The 16,878-nt window shown below is 44.1% G+C and overlaps 1 protein-coding gene across 4 annotated transcripts in view; it reads left to right on the forward strand.

The window, feature by feature from the left end:
- Positions 1-453: 453 nt before the first annotated feature.
- The window catches only part of ASPSCR1 (ASPSCR1 tether for SLC2A4, UBX domain containing), a 90,364-nt gene continuing 73,939 nt past the window's right edge, over positions 454-16,878 (forward strand). For all 4 annotated transcript variants that reach the window (XR_014025407.1, XR_014025408.1, XM_081319938.1 and 1 more), the window contains exons 1-3: positions 454-612; positions 7,096-7,151; positions 12,302-12,416. Coding sequence is in view for 2 of the 4 variants with exons in the window: in XM_081319938.1 (XP_081176064.1) it covers positions 511-612; positions 7,096-7,151; positions 12,302-12,416 (273 nt within the window). In the remaining 2 variants the exon portion in view is untranslated. The remainder of the gene's footprint in view (positions 613-7,095; positions 7,152-12,301; positions 12,417-16,878) is intronic.

A 16,878-nucleotide genomic window follows, 5' to 3' on the forward strand; every position in this document is an offset into this window, starting at 1 on the left:
CCATCTTATTACAGGTACAAGACGCTGCTCTTCCTCCCCTCCCCAGGTGGCCCGTATAATTTTAGCACCTGCACGGGGGGGGGCACAAGTGGACTGCTGAAAAGCGCTCCAGACTGCTTAAGATGAGAAGCGGGGAAAAAAGGCGGCAAAATGCGAGCAACTGAGGAGACGCCTCAGGAGAAAGCCCAGGAAGGCGAAAAGTTCACTTCTTTTTACCAAAGGGGAGTCCAGACAAAGCTGGCTGCATGTGCCAAGAAATTCCTTCAACCAAGCTCTCTCTCTCCACTTGACAGAGAAGAGTCGCCGGGGTCAGGCACAGACAGACCCGCAGGGATGAAGCGGGAAGCGGGGTGGTCCGACGTCGAAGCCGCGCCCCTCCGCCGTGGCCATTCGGCTTCGTTGCGGAAGAACCTGGTGCGTACGGGCGGGAGGGAGGGAGGGAGGGAGGGCTGGCGGAAAGCTGGCCTCTAGGAAGAGGAGGGAGGAGGAGAGCGAACGAGCTAAAGAAAGATGTCGGCGGCCGGCGGAGGGGCTACTTCCGTCGTGTCGGTGTTGGCCCCGAACGGGAGGCGAGTGACGGTCCGAGTAGGCCCAAGCACCGCGCTGATCCAGGTGGGTTTGCTGACGGGCAGGTCGAGGCGGGGGCGGTGGGGGGGGGGGAAAGGATTTGCTTTCGCTCTGATTGGCCCCGGTCTGGAAAACAGGTGAGCAGACTAGTTGTGATTGGGTCTGCGGACAGGTAATTGCCTTCAATTGCTCTCGGGGCCACAGAATTTTGTTGTGGGGAAGGCAGAAAGCGTGTGGTGACCGTGTAGTTAAAGTAGAAAGCTAGGCCTTTGAAGAAGGGAAAGACGGTGCTATCTAAGTGAGGGTTGTGTTTTCTCACGTGCATCTTTGGAAAGGGGGTTCCGTGGAACGCTGTCTCTTCCCGTGAATTCTCCATTCTAATTCTCTCTCACGAGGAACAGAAGGGTAGAGCCCCTGTAGTTTGCAAAGTCTATTTGGTCCCTATAAGAGTCTGTTTGCCCCCTGTACTATACCAAAGTGATTTGGTCCAGGTTTGCTTAAGTATAACTTGGGAAAGGGCTACCCTGAAAAATGAAGGTAGTAGTTACATTATCTATTGAGTCACAGATTAGCCAGCCACAACTTAAGCTACTGCCAACTCAGTTTGTATGATTACTATATGGTTCAGAGTGTTATGTGAATCCAGAAAAATTAGGATAATAAAAGCAGTTGAATTAACTGTTCTTAAATATGGTTTGTCTAAAGGAGAAGGAAATGAAGAGAAATTATCTGTATAAATGATTGAATCAGAAATTGGGATACTTAAGACATTTGGGGTCCATTGTACTTTTTTTACTATTACTTTAAAACCAGATTAAAAATGAATTGCTGTATTTGCATGAAATGCTTCCTATGGTTAATTTACTGATGTTTTACTTAATCTATTTTTCTGGGTTCTCATGATATGCTGATCCAGAGGCTAAACACAACTGGATTTGCTTAGCATGAGGTAAACTAAAACAGTGTGTTCATATCCAATGACTCGTAGTTTTTCTTTCAAACTTTCTTTTCAGCAATCTAATTTAGTGATGAGCTTATTTTCAGACAATTTATAAAGCTTCATAGATGTACTGGATATCACTAATGAATCCTAATTTATATTCTATTACACTTCGTCATCACCTTAAGAGATTATACATCATGTTAAGCCTCAGTTTTTAAATATATTAAATAAGCTCAAATTCACCTATTGCACGGGTCGGCAACCCGCAGCTCCGGAGCCGCATGCGGCTCTTTGAGCCGTCTCCTGCGGCTCCCAGTCGCCCGGTGCGCGCGCACCTCTTCGAACAGGCAGTGGTGCGCGTGCACCTCCGCCCGAATGGGCAGTGGCGCCACTCGTTGGGAAAGCTGCCGCGGCCCGTTTGCACAGCTGCCGCGTTCGTCCATGTTTGGCGAGCACGGCAGGTCTCCCAATGAGCGGCGGCGGTTTGGAGAGTGCGTGCGCACCTCTCCAAACCGCTGCTGTCCCGTTCGGAGGTCTGCCGCGCTCGTCAAACATGAACGAACGCGGCAGGTCTCCAAACGGGACGGCGGCGGTTTGGAGAGGTGCGCGCGCACTCTCCAAACCGCCGCCGTCCTGTTTGCACAGCTGCCGCGTTCGTCCATGTTTGACGAGCGCGGCAGGTCTCCCAACGGGCGGCGGCGGTTTGGAGAGTGCGTGTGCACCTCTCCAAACCGCTGCCGTCCCGTTCGGAGGTCTGCCGCGCTCGTCAAACATGAACGAATGCGGCAGGTCTCCAAATGGGACGGCGGCAGTTTGGAGAGGTGCGCGCCCACTCTCCAAACTGCTACCGTCCTCTTTGCACAGCTGCTGCGTTCGTTCGTGTTTCTTTCAAACGCGGAAGAATGCAGCAGCTCTGCAAACGGGGCGGCGGCGGTTTAGAGAGCTGCGCAGCTCCCCAAACCTCCGCCTCCACATTTGAAGAGCTGCTGCATTCATCAAACGCAGAGGTTTGGAGGTCCCGGGAGAGGGGGAGGGCGCTCGGGTGGCTCCGGCGGTGCCCGGGCTGAAGGCGCCGCCGCAACCCAGTGCCCGTCGCCTGCAAGTCCGTCTCTCCCCCCCCCCGCGTAAGCTGGCAGCACTGGGCAGCGACAGGTGCGTGCAGCTCAGGATGCGGTGCGGGCGTAGGGGGTGGTGTATTTTTTGCTTGTTTTGCGCATGCGCGTGCGTGCCCACATGCGCGCACACATTTTGCGGCTCCCACTTTTTTGTGTGTATGACGGAACCGGTTCCGAGTGGCTCTTTTGCTGTTTCGGGTTGCTGACCCCTGACCTATTGTGTTAAATGATATCCCATGGCTTACAACCAACTGTTCATAATATATTACAGTAAGGCAAACTAAAGAAAACTTTTTGACTTAGTGTGATGTGTGAAGCTTGATAGGGTGAAATTTATTGCTGTGTTGACATGATTCAGTGAGCCAAAAATCCAGTTAATGAGAATACACACTATAATGGCAAGCATAACAGATTCTGGGTTTCAATGTTTATGGTTAGAGTCCTACACAATGCAGAGTTTACCTTCATGTGGACATGGCTAATGCCTTTTGTGTGAGCTATGTCTTCCATTTAACATAGCAACATAATTTAAGACTTCTATAGCTATGTTTCCAGTGCCCTGCTGTGGTAAAGCAATATTTAAATTTCACAATTGATTTATTTTGTTTAAACTTGTTTTTATTTTTTTCTGAACTCTGAGAGGAAGAAAATATAGAAATAAGTACGCTTGTTCACATTAACTCTTTCTTACCATGCAAACAAATTTTGGTTATATACTCTTTTTATACAGACTAGTTTGGCACCTGGTGCTAAGCCATTTTTTATTTAAGTATGGCTTATCCATTAAGTACAAGTGACAAGATTGACAAAACAGTTGTATGGTTATGTGTCATGTATGAACATAGACACTAAGCATAGTAAATTTATATCATACAGGTTATATTTCATTTCTGGTAATCAAGTTGAGTTCTGCTTCTGTTAGCCACATGAACATATTCACATTGTTTTATTAGCAGTGTGAAAGTGGTTTGAAAATACCTTGACAAAATTAGCGTACCAGAGGAATGCTGTGGATATAATTTACTTGGACTTTAGTAAGGCATTTGATAAAGTAGACCATGACCTACCTACTACTTGATAAGATAGAAAAATGGGGGTTAGATAGCATCACCACCAGATGGATTCGTAGCTGGCTGACTGGCCGTACTCAGTGTGTGGTCCTCAATGGACTGCATCTGCATGGAGGGAAGTGTGTAGTGGGGGGTCCCATGGCTCTGTTTTGGGCCCATTGCTCTTCAACATCTTCATCAATGATTTGGATGAGGGGATAGATGGGGAACTCATCAATTTTGCAGACACCAAGCTGGCAGGAATAGCCAACATTCCAGAAGATAGGCTTAAGATGCAGAAAGATCTTGACATACTTGAACATTGGACACTATCTAACAAAATGAAATTCAATAGTTAAATGCATGGCTGAAGAATTATATTTATTATATTTCAGTTATATTAAAATATAAATTCAAACACATTGGCCACCCATTCCTTTTTGCAGGTTGTGACATGCTGCCATGTCATATATAGGCTTAAGATACAGAAGGATCTTGACAGACTTGAACATTGGGCACTATCTAACAAAATGAAATGCAATGGTTCTACATTTAGGTAAGAAAAACCAAATGCACAGGTGCAGTATAGTTGGTACCTTGCTCAATAGTAGTAACTGTGAGAGGGATCTCGGAGTCCTAGAGGACATTCACTTAAATATGAGCCAGCAGTGTGCTGCAGTTGCCAAAAAAGCCAACACAGTGCTGCATTAACAGAGGGATAGAATCAAGATCATGTGAAATGCTAATACCACTTTATAACGCCTTGGTAAGGCCACACCTGGAATACTGCATCCAGCTTTGGTCACCATGATGTAAAAAAGATGTTGAGACTCTAGAAAGAGTACAGAGAAAAGCAACAAAGGTGATCAAAGGAGCAAAAGCTAAAACATAAAGAATGCTTGCTAGAATTGGATATGTTTAATGAAGAGAAGGACGAGGGGGGACATGATAGCCTTTTGCAATTGACTGATGGTGAATTTGTCAATGCCGATGGTGTTCAAGTGCTGGTCCAGTTGTTTTGGGATTGCACCCAAAGTGCCTATTACTATTGGTACAACCCTTGCTTGCCTTTGGCACAATCATTCTATTTCTATTTGTAGGTCTTTGTATTTTGTTATCTTCTCCAGTTCTTTCTCTTCTATTCTTCTGTGTCCATGTACTGCTATGTCCACTATCCAGACTTTTTTGTCTTTCTAATTGACAATTATTAAGTCCAGGGTGTTATGTGGCAGGTGCTTGTCTGTTTGAATTCTAAAGTCCCAGAGCAATTTAACTTTTCCATTTTCTATAACTTTCTCTATTTTATGGTCCCACCAGTTCTTGCTTGCAGACAAATGATATTTCTTGCAGATCTTCCAATGCACCATTGTTGCTACTTTGTCATGCCGCTGCTTGTAGTCAGTCTGTGCGATCTTCTTTCAGCAGCTTACCAGGTGGTCCACTGTTTCTTCAGCTTTGCATACGCGGCACTTACTGTCTATTGCTGTCTTTTCAATTTTGATTTTGTATACATTTGTCCTTAAGGCTTGGTCCTGTGCAGCCAGAATTAGTCCCTTGGTCTATTTCTTCAACTTTCCTGCTCTTAGCATTACCAGGTCTTGTTATTATCTGCTTTTCCAGCTATTTTTTTAATGTACTGACCATGTAGTGTTTTGTCTTCCCATGCCTCCATTCTGTTCTTCATTTGGTCTTTCTTGTAGGCCAGTTTGGTCTCTCCAGTATTCAGTAAGCCTTCCTGATATACTAACTTCAGTGCATTTTCATATATAGGCTTAAGACAATGTACTTCAGATATTGTTCCAAAGCCATTTTTCCTTCTTCAACCATCTGATGTACTTGCAACATTCTGCGCGCACCTATTTGCCTTGGTAGATAGAGTTTGTCAATGTCACTGCATGGATGAAGGGCATGCATCATTGTCATTATTTTTCTGGTCTTCCTACCCATGGCTTTTAGTTCTGCTTGAGTCCAGTCCACTATTTCTGTTGTTTATCTAATGACTGGAATTGCCCAGGTGTGGATTGCCTTCATGGTATTTTGTCCATTGAGTTTGGACTCTTAAGATCTTCTTTGCTTTCTTGATGTATTCACCTGTACTCTTTTTCTTGATTTCAGTGTACTTGATGTTGTCAGCTTGCAGGATACCCAAGTATTTGTAGTAATCTTTCAGACTCTTAATGTTATTTTCGTGGAGCATCTTGATTCCTTCAATTTTCACTATTTTTCCTTGTTTGATAGTAAGTGTGGCACATTTGTCCAAGCCAAACTCCACTGCAATATCTTAGCTATATATACAGTGTTGAGTAGCGATTCTATTTCAGATGGTGTTTTTCCATACAGATTCAGACCATCCATATAAGGATGATGATGATGATTATTATTATTATTATTACTACAGATTTTTCACTTTCAAGTTCAATTTATAGGAAAATGCTTTCTATCTAAATATTAATCAAATTGATTTTATTGATTTTTGAGATTAGATAGATGCCTATATTCAGATTTTTCACTTTCAAGTTCAATTTATAGGAACATGCTTTCTATCTAAATATTAATCAAATTGATTTTATTGATTTTTGAGATTAGATAGATGCCTATACTTACATTTAACGTATTTATAATTTCTAATCTTTCTGAACTGTTGCCTGAAAATTCAAGGCCATAAGCTTTCCCCTAAATTTGTCCCCACAGCTATAAGCCTATGACATATATTGAGCAGAAAAACAGGTATTTCGATACATATTCAACACCATAGCTATTGCCTCCCAGCATAAAATACAGGTAGTCCTTGATTTATGACCAGTCACTTAGAAATCAGTCAAAGTTTTAACAGACCACCCTAGGGCTACTTGCAACCCAGATTTGAAGCTCTGATGGTCTCATAGTCATTTCACATTTTGAATACTTGGCAAACAGGGCTCATGTTTACAGTCATTTTCAGTGTCCTGTGGTCATGTGACCATAGTTTATGATGTTTCTGTGGTGTTTGCATAACAACCGCTACATTTGCTTTATGATTGCTGCAAAAAAGATTGTAAAATTGCTCATGTTCAAGTAGTGGCCCATGTAATGACTGTCATGACCTATGATTGTAAATCTGGGCACAATTACATTTTTAAGTTGAGGACTACTTGTATTTTGGCACTTGTTATAGCCATAATTCAATGACTATGTTGTTTCTAGAACTAATATAATTGAGTGACCCCACTTGCTGTGAAAAGTAGTATCATCCATGACCAGTTAATATGATCCTAAAATGCATTTTTGTTGATTTAAGTTATGAGGAAAAAAGGTTGTTCTTCCCTATATAGAAGTGAATTTGAATTCCTACTTGACACATAAGTGAGGAGAAACTAATCTATTTGAAATATCTTGTGTATGCCAATCCAAATTAATTCTCTGTATATATATTTTTCTTCAGGTCTTGGAAGAAGTTTGTAGAAAGCAGAATTTTGACCCTGATGAATATGATTTGAAGTAAGTCTTACTGCTTTATTTATTATATAAAAGTGACTCTGGGTGGCATATATCAACCAAATAAAACAATAGATATAAAAACAACACATATAAAAGCATAAAAATCCACATCAAAAGCAAAACATAAAAAACAAATATACAAACCCTACGCAGAGAGAGAATAAGAGTGCTCACCTCAACGATGGAGCCATCCAGCCAAGTCTCTGGTTCTGTGGGATCCCCAGGCCTGGTCTTATAGTCAAGCCTTCTGGAATGTCAAACAGGATGGGACCAAACTATTTTTTTTTGTGGGGGGTGGAATGTTCCTTAACACAGGCACCACAATACAAAGAATACATCTCCTGGGACCCACCAAATGTAGATTCCCTACCTGATGGTATCCACAAGCATGCCTTCTCTTCCAGGTCTAATGGGGTGTGCTGATGTAACTAGGGAGAGATGGCCCCTCAGATAGCCCAGTCCCATGTCATGAAGGGTTTTAAATGTTTATCTGGGAGGAGTTTGAGTTTGATTCTGTGACCCCTGATGAAGTGGACAGGATTATGGGGAGGTTGAGCTCCACCACATGTTTATTGGATCCGTTCCCTTCCTGGCTGGTTTATGCAGCTAGGGAGAGGACACGAGGCTGGTTCCAGGCGGTTATATCTGCTTCGTTGAGTGAGGGTAATTTCCCCACCGTCTTGAAGGAGGCGGTGGTGAGACCTCTCCTCAAGAAGCCTGCCTTGGACCCAGCTGTGTTGAACAACTTTCGTCCAGTCTCCAACCTTCGCTTTCTTGCGAAGGTTGTTGAGAGTGTGGTGGCGCATCAGCTCCCTCTGGTCCTGGATGAAGCGGATTATCTGGACCCGTACCAATCGGGTTTCAGGCCCGGGTACAGCACGGAGACGGCATTGGTCGCTCTGGTGAATGATCTCTGGAGGGCCCGGGATAGGGGATATTCCTCTGTCCTAGTCCTATTAGACCTCTCGGTGGCTTTCGATACCATCAACCATGGTATCCTGCTGCGGCATCTCGGGGGATTGGGAGTGGGAGGCACGGTTCTTCGGTGGTTCTTCTATCTCCTGGGACGTTCGCAGTCGGTGTTGGCAGGGGGGCAGAGATCGGCCCCTAGGTCTCTCGTTTGTGGAGTTCCTCAGGGGTCGGTTCTCTCGCCTCTCCTGTTCAACATCTACATGAAACCGCTGGGTGAGATCATTCGTGGTTTTGGAGTTGGGTATCATCAATATGCTGATGATACCCAACTTTTCATTTCGACCCCAAACCACCCCAGTGATGCCCTCGCTGTGATGTCCCGCTGCCTGGAGGCGGTTCGGGTCTGGATGGGGATGAACAGACTTCAACTCAACCCTGACAAGACTGAGTGGCTGTACATTCCGGCATCCCGGGACATTCAAAATGTTCCATCACTTTCTATGGGGGGTGAGTCTTTACCCCCCGTGGATAGGGCTCGCAACTTGGTAGTCCTCCTAGATTCACGGCTTACCTTAGAAGATCATATAGTAGCCGTGACTAGGGGGGCTTTCGCACAGGTTCGCCTGGTGCGTCAGTTGCGGCCCTATCTAGACCGGGATGCCCTGTGTACGGTCACTCATGCGCTCGTGACCTCTCGTCTTGACTATTGCAATGGTCTCTACATGGGGCTTCCCTTGAAGACCACTCGGAGGCTCCAACTGGTACAGAACGCGGCCGCGAGAGTTGTCTTGGGAGTTTCCCGGTACTCCCATGTTACACCTTTGCTCCGCGAGCTGCATTGGTTACCAGTTGTCTTCCGGGTGAGGTTCAAGGTCTTAGTGATGGTTTTTAAGTCCTTACATGGCATGGGTCCGGAATACCTCGGGGACCACCTGCTGCCGGCGTCGACTCCCCTCCGCCCTGTGCGTTCCCACAGAGAGGGCCTCCTCAGGGTGCCTCCGGTCAGAGAATGTCGACTGGTGGCCCCCAGGGGGAGGGCCTTCTCTGTGGGCGCCCCGGCTCTGTGGAATCAACTGCCGGTTGAGCTCCGGATGGCACCGGATCTCCGCTCCTTCCGGCGCGGCTTAAAGACCCATTTATTTGAACAAGCTGGCCTGGCCTGATGGGGAGTTACTTAGGGTTTTAATATTTGTATATATTTTTATTGTTTTTACTTTGGGCAATAATTTAATTCTTTTTTAACTTTTGTATTTTTGTAGTTTTATGATATGCCCTGTTCACTGCCCTGAGTCCCTTGGGAGAAGGGCGGTATAAAAATTTAATAAAACCTAAACCTAAAAACCTAAAATCAGCACCTTGAATTGTACCCGAAAGCAGATTAGCAACCAGTGGACAGCTTGCCATTATCCTCCTTCTTTGCCATTATTTTACAGGAAAAAAACATCTGAAAGAGTTTATAGTAGTAATTCCAAAGATACTACTTTTTGTTATCTGATTCTGAAAGAGCATGTTTTCTATGAGTTTTGTCAGAAGTTAACTATTCACTAATGCAGCAGATCTATTGTACTATAATGGAAATTCATATCCCCTCTCTTTCTACTTACAGTAAGATAAGCATGTTTTAGTAGGGAGACCCATCAGTGCCTTAATAATTAGATAATTTGGGTACAAAGTTGTGTGTTTTTCCCAAACAACTCAATTTTGGTTTCATCTGTCCACAGTATATTTTGCCAGTAGTGCTGTGGAACATCCAGGTGCTCTTTTGCAAACCTCAAACGTGCTGCAATATTTTTTTTGGACAGCAATGGCTTCCTCCGTGGTGTCCTCCCATGTACTCCATTCTTGTTTAATGTTTTCCTTATTGTAGATGTGTCAACAAAAATGTTAGCATGTGCCAGAGATTTCTGTAGGTCTTTAGCTGACACTCTAGGATTCTTCTTTACCTCATTAAGCATTATGCGCTGTGCTCTTGCAGTCATTTTTACAGGACGACCACGCCTAGGGAGAGTAGCAACAGTGCTAAACTTTCTCCATTTGTAGACAGTCTGTCTTACCGTGCACACATGAACATCAAGGCTTTTGGAGATACTTTTGTAACCCTTTCCAGCTTCATGCAAGTCAACAATTCTTGTTCATAGGTCTTCTGAGAGCTCTTTTCTGCGAGGCATGGTTCACATCAGACAGTGCTTCTTGAGACCAGTAAACCCAAAACAGGTGTGTGTTTTTAAAGGGCAGGACAGCTGTCAGCAACACATCCAATATCATCACACTGATTGGAGTCAAGGTTGGCTCACTCCTGGCTCCAATTAGCTCTTGGAGAAGTCATTAGGCTAGGGGTTCACATACTTTTTCCACCCTGCACTGTGAATGTTTCCATGTTATGTTCAATTAAAACATGACAACAGCTAATGTTTGTGTAGTATTATTTTCAGCAGACTGTGTTTTTCTATTGTTGTGACTTACATGACATTTAGAGCGCATTTTATGGCCAATTCATGCAAAACTCCATGTAATCCCAAAGGGTTCACATACTTTTTCTTGCAACTGTATGTTTCCCATATTGTGGTAGGTTATGTTTTTCTCATTTACCTTTAATTTTATGAGAAAGAGTAAGTGGTATTTGTGTTGAGTTCCAAATATAATGGGTCCCAGCTGCAGAAAAAATTCTGACAATAGTTTGTATCTCGTTCTCCTCCTGGCTGGTATTCCAGACAACTTTATTTTGGTTTCTCAGCTGACACTTCCTGAGTTGAAATCATACTTATGTAAATTTAGTTCTTTTCCCAGCCCCTTCATTTTTATAAAATGATCAGTGGGCATATACCCACACTCCAATAGTTTTAATCCTTAGCTTTACTCTCAATTGTCCCTGGGTTTGGATGACATAACTGAATCCAAATCTAAAATTTGGCTTAGCATTCTTTGTAAACACGCTCATTAATTGGTTCAGACATTGTACTAAGCCATGGTTTGCCTAAATATGACTTCTTGAATAAACCACAATTAGAAACATGCAACATTAATTAATCCATAAGCCTTGGTGACAAAAAATCTCAATAAGTGGCTTCATACAACGAAATGAAACACATTATGTTATGGCTTAGTGCAATACAGGTGGTCCTCGATTTATACCACAGTCGGGAACAGAAGTTCTGTTGCTAAGTGATACAGTTGTGAAGTGAGATTTGACACGCTCGCATTGCTTAGCGGCCGCAGTCCTTGCACTCCCCATTGTGATTATTAGCTGAGGACCCATCCCAATCCCAGCAATTCCAAGCCTGGTCCCTTCCGGTCCTGAGTCTCAGTAAGGGAAGGGACTGCCTCCAACTCCCCCTCCCTGTCGCCTCCTCTCTGCCCTTTGGGTTGTCATGAACCTTGAGGGCAGCAGGCAGCCCCAGAACTGCATGGCTCTGGGGCTGCTTGTCATGCCGTAGGAAGCTGCAGCTACCTTGCACTCTGCCCTCCCCGGCTTACCTTTGCTGTCATCTGGTTCCAGTTGATGATGAGAGGGTCGCCACGGTTCTGGGGCTGCAAAAAGTAGCCCCTGGGCTGCAGTGCAACGGTCAGCCCTAACCCAACCCAGGAGTATGACATAAAGGGTTTTTTTTTGGTGCATTACATCCCTGGAGCTGCAGAATGCAGCCCCCTGAGCCACAGGACAAAGCTCAGCAGTGCACTACAAAGCCTTAGCCACCCTAACCCAGTCCCAGTCTCAGTCTTGAAAGGAAGTCACTGTACGTGACCTGGAAGAAAGCCTCATGTGGCCAGTAGCTGCCTTGTGAAGGGCCATGCTGAGTTTGCCTCATCAGTGGGAGCAAGAAACAGTGAAGATCAGCTGGGGAGGTGAAGCACAGGACTACAGACATCAGAAGGACATAGATAGGGAGGTGGAAGTTGAAATGCCTCTTTGGTCATAAGTGTGGGTAGGCTAAGTGTCCAAATTTTGATCACGTGACCATGTGGGTGCTACAAAAGCTGCAGCTACAGGCGCCCTTAAGGCCATTCAGCACTGCCGTAATTTTGAACAGTCACTGGATGAGTGTCCATAAGACTGGGATTACCTGTATGTAAAGTTAGCCTTTCTGACTACCATTTTAATCATTGTTTCCCCAACTAAGAGCTTAGCCTTCTACTCTGATTATTGATACAATCTCTTTTATATGAGAAATAATATATTGAAAAAAACATTGATGAAGCTTCAGTGTAAAAACTTATTAATAGGAATGTATGTTTTGCAGATTTCAGAGGACAGTGCTGGATCTTTCTCTGCAGTGGAGATTTGCCAATCTACCCAACAATGCCAAATTGGAGATGGTGCCAATCTCTCGTAATAGAGTAGGGATTGAAAATACAGTATGTACTTTTCACTTTGTGATGACTTTATTTTTATTCATTATCAAAATCTTTAGATTTGTAGATTTTTCTTAGACAATGATATGTTTCCCCCCCCCTCAGCAGGATCCCTGTCTATCTTATGCTCTGTGTGTGTGTGTGTGTGTGTGTGTGTGTGTGTGCATATAAATTATTTAAATCAACCACAATGCTTCTTAAAAGACTGTATAAAAGCATCCTTTAATCTCTACAGAATATATTAATTTTACTTTTCATTTTTAGTCCCTTCTTATTAATACATTTTAGTGTATTAAATTGTATTAATACATTAATTCAGAGAAAGAGAAAGAAAAGAATGGAGATAACATAGCAACAGCAGAATTCCAGTTTTTAAAGTAATGTTCTATTATAGTTAGTTCAATTATAGTCATGTTTTTACACAACCTGGAAACAAGCATGTGCTGTTTCTGCCAGTAGGTGGTATTAACAAACCTGGCTGATTGCATTGTAGTTTGCTTATGTGGAAATTAGAAAATCTGATTCTTGTGTTAATAAGCCAGAGTTTGAAATCATACTTTCCCTTGGCTTAAAACTTTGATTTATCTGGGAAGGAGTAAGTTAGCACTCTTGATTATCATTTCTAAAAAATGAATGGGTCTGTCCTGACTTATTAATGAGAGAAGCCAGTCAAGCAAGCATGTGCTGTTGTATGTGAATGTCACAGTGTTTCTCAATGTATTCTTAAAATCTGTGAGCCTGAATATTCAATATTGCTTTTTTATGTATGGCTAAGTTAAATATTCCTTGCTGCCATTTTGTATTTAAGAGGATTTTGGATTTCCAGACTTTCAGTGTGAAATCATTATGAACATTGTCAGGAGTAAAAGCCAAATCTATGGCACATGATCAGATTTGTGGCACATAGCTTATGTTTACTATTGAAATTAGATATTTCTGATGAGTGAATTATAAAATATTCCTTGATTTATTTTCTGTCAGAAAGATATAAATAGAAAACAGCATAACTTCATCATATGACTGTTATATCTTTTTATATCTAGAAGTGGGTATATTTAATCATAAGCTTCTATCTTGAAAGAACTATAACTGATCTTATTATTGAATATTTATTTAAAATATTGTGTATATTTGTTTTCATTTCTAAATCTAACAGAATTATTTTTTAAAAATAGTAAAAGTTTATTTTAAATCTCACTTTTGGAAATCACATACTTTTTTACACTCCAGTTGTGCTTTGCAGGGATAACCCAGCAGCTTTGATTAAGGTAAATAATAATAATAATAATTTTATTTATATACCGCCCTTCTCCCGAAGGACTCAGGGCGGTGAACAGGGCAGAGATATAAAAAATACAAAAATACAAAAGTTAAAAAATATTAAACATATGCCCAAGCTAAAAACAGTAAATACATATATTAAAAATGACAATAAAAAACCCAACCCATCCCCCATCAGGCCAAGCCGGCTTGTTCAAATAAATGTGTCTTGAATAGTGTGTTGAGTTCAAATTTCAGCATATGAAATAAGGTTGGAGGACTACAAATTCCACGCCACATCTTGTTAACTAGTTTTCTTTCCCTGGAGAAGCTACTCCCAGCATCCTGATCTAAAGATGCTCCATCAGACAAGCGAACTGAAAAGTGGGTGGAAGCACTAACGCAAGCAGATTGTTCCTCAAAGTTCACACCATAGCTCAGCCAATTTAGCTGTATCCATGACTTCAATAAGGGAAGAGACAGGAAAGTTCATTTCCATATGCACACTTAATTAGTTTGGAACCATCTGAATATTGTAAATGTCATCCATAATAGCTTTGGATAAATTGAAAGATTTCCAATATGTTTATTTCATCTGGCACTTTTGTGGATGCTAGTTGGCTAAAATAGAAGACTGCACATTGTTCTTGGAATAAGCTCTTTGATTATAAGGTAAAGGTTCCCCCGCACATGCGTGCTAGTCGTTTCCAACTCTAGGGGCCAGTGCTCATCTCCGTTTCAAAGCCGAAGAGCCAGCGCTTGTCTGAGGACGTCTCCGTGGTCATATGGCCGGCATGACTAGACGCCAAAGGCGCACGGAACGCTGTTACCTTCCCACCGTAGTGGTCCCTATTTTTCTACTTGCATTTTTACGTGCTTTTGAACTGCTAGGTTGGCAGAAGCTGGGACAACTAACAGGCGCTCACTCTGTTACGCGGCACTCGGGATTCGACCCGCCAAACTGCTGACCTGATCGACAAGCTCAGCGTTCTAACCCACTTAGCCACCGCGTCCCTTTCTTTGATTATAGTAGATGTAAATTCAAGATAAACTGAATAATGCTGTTAAATACTTATATGTACACAGTTACTATAGTTTCTTTAACTATACCATAACAATCATGGACCTGGTCAAACTTATTCAAGGGCCAAACTAATTGATAGTGGTGAGCAAACATCGCATATTGGATCTGGTTTTTCCCTTGTCAGTGATGTTGTGATATGTATTTAGGGTCCTGTGCTATGGATGGATCGTTCCCTCTTGGTTTAGAGTTCTATGGAAGTGAAGCCTTTTCACTCAGCTCATTCCAGGTGCCTGGTGGATTCTATGCAGTTTTCAGAGGGAGCTTGGGCATTTTCCTGAAACTCTGGTGTATGTTTTGGTAGAGGACCTTTTTGTGGTTTGCAATGAGCACATGGCAGGTGAACCAGATTGTGTCTGTACGTGTATGTGGATCTCGTACAATACCATGGTTTACTGAGGGTGTCCAAGAGATGAAGTGACAATTCCTAGGGTGCATCTGGATAAAGAAAAAATGAAGCCAGCTGAGCACAAGTAGGAGCCTTCATTGGGATGAACTACTCCACTCTTAACTGTGTGTGCAGATAACTGTCTGGCCACCCTTTTTTGGGTGGTCAGATCCCTCCTTGATAAGGAGGAACCATATGAACTCTTCCAAGACCATTGAGAAGAACATTCTCACCATTTGTCAGACAAAGATGCTCAACTTTGCTTAGTATTCCAGCTGGGTAGATCCTTTGGAAAATATGTCTAAGCCCTGTTATCAAGGAGGAGTTTGAATTGGTCAATCCTGAGCAAGTGGATGGGATCCTTACAGCTATAAGCTCAGCCACCAATGTTCTGGGGTCTCATGCTTTTTCTGGTTGATCAAGGCTTCTTGGGAGGTTGCTTATCTCTCCCATTCTTTTTCTCCCCAATGTCATAGCATTGGGCTGCAGCAGGTAAGAACCCCCCCCCCCACGCACGCATGTGCACACACACAATCACACAAACATGTGCGCAGGTTCTGGGAGAAGTGAGCTGAGAGCCATGCAGAGGCCCTTCAGGAGCAGAGACGACAGGAGGAGGGGTTGAAATGGGAAACCTCTGCCCAGAGCCTCTGGCAGCTTAAAAAAATGTGCGGAGCAGTGGCTTTCCTTTTTGTCCACCCTCCCCTCTGTTGCCTTCACACCGGGATTGACACTACACCGGCCAGAAGGGCAGTTTTGCTTCCAACCCCCCCCTCCCAATGCCAGAAACTGCACGCCACTGCCATTCACCTGCCATGTCCCCCCGACAGCCCCTGTGACCGCCTATCGCACACTGGCAGGCAGAAGACTCATGGCCTAAAGGTCCCATTCTGTCTCCTCCATGCTCAGGAAGGGGCGAGGGGAGGGGGAGAGATTGGCAGTGTTGCTGGTGGCCATGCTGCCACCAGCTGTGGCTTTCCCAGTCGGGGGCAGGGCGGTCCCATTGAAAGGTAAGCCTTGCAGGCTGTGACCAAGGCATGGAGGCGCTGTGCAGAGGAAGGCGAACAGCAGCCCCAGCAGCAAGAAGGGCTGCTGAAAAGAGCAGAGTCTGTATGTGTTCCTGCTACAAGCTCACCCGTCAGCCATGCTCTCCATGCCTTGAATCAGCTGTAGTGTGCCATGGAGAACCTGGCTGACACAGGCAAGGCAGGCGCGCACACAGACTCTGCTGTTTTCAGCAGCGCTTTGGTGCCTGGCCCAGCAAAGTGAAGCTGGGTGTGGTGAGGCGAGGCCCAGCAAAGCAGAGCCAGACGAGGAGAGGCCCAGTAAAGTGGGGCATGGCCAGGCGTGACAGGATGAGGCCAGGAGGGGCGGGATGGGGTGAGGCAAATGAGCTGCAACTGCTGCTGCACACCACCAGTCCCCGAGCGCTCGCCGCTTCATGTGCGTGCAACGGGAGGGTGCCCAGCCGGGTTGGGGTGGGCCAGGGCTGGGGCAGTGGGAGCTGGTCCCTTGCCATTTCTGGAACAGCTCCAGGGGTCACATCTGGGCCCCCGCCCGTGGGTCTTGTGTTTGACATGTCTGCTGTAATCAGTTTACAGAGTCAGCATAATGTCCCCAACAGTCTGGGTCCTCGTTTTACACACCTCGCAAAGATGGAAGGCTAAGTCAATCTTGAGCTGGTCAGGATTAAATTCCCAGCAGTGAGCAGAATTAGCCTGTAGTACTGCATTTTA

The sequence above is a fragment of the Vipera berus genome (assembly GCF_964194415.1).
Source record: "Vipera berus genome assembly, chromosome: 2".
Lineage (NCBI taxonomy): Eukaryota > Metazoa > Chordata > Lepidosauria > Squamata > Viperidae > Vipera > Vipera berus.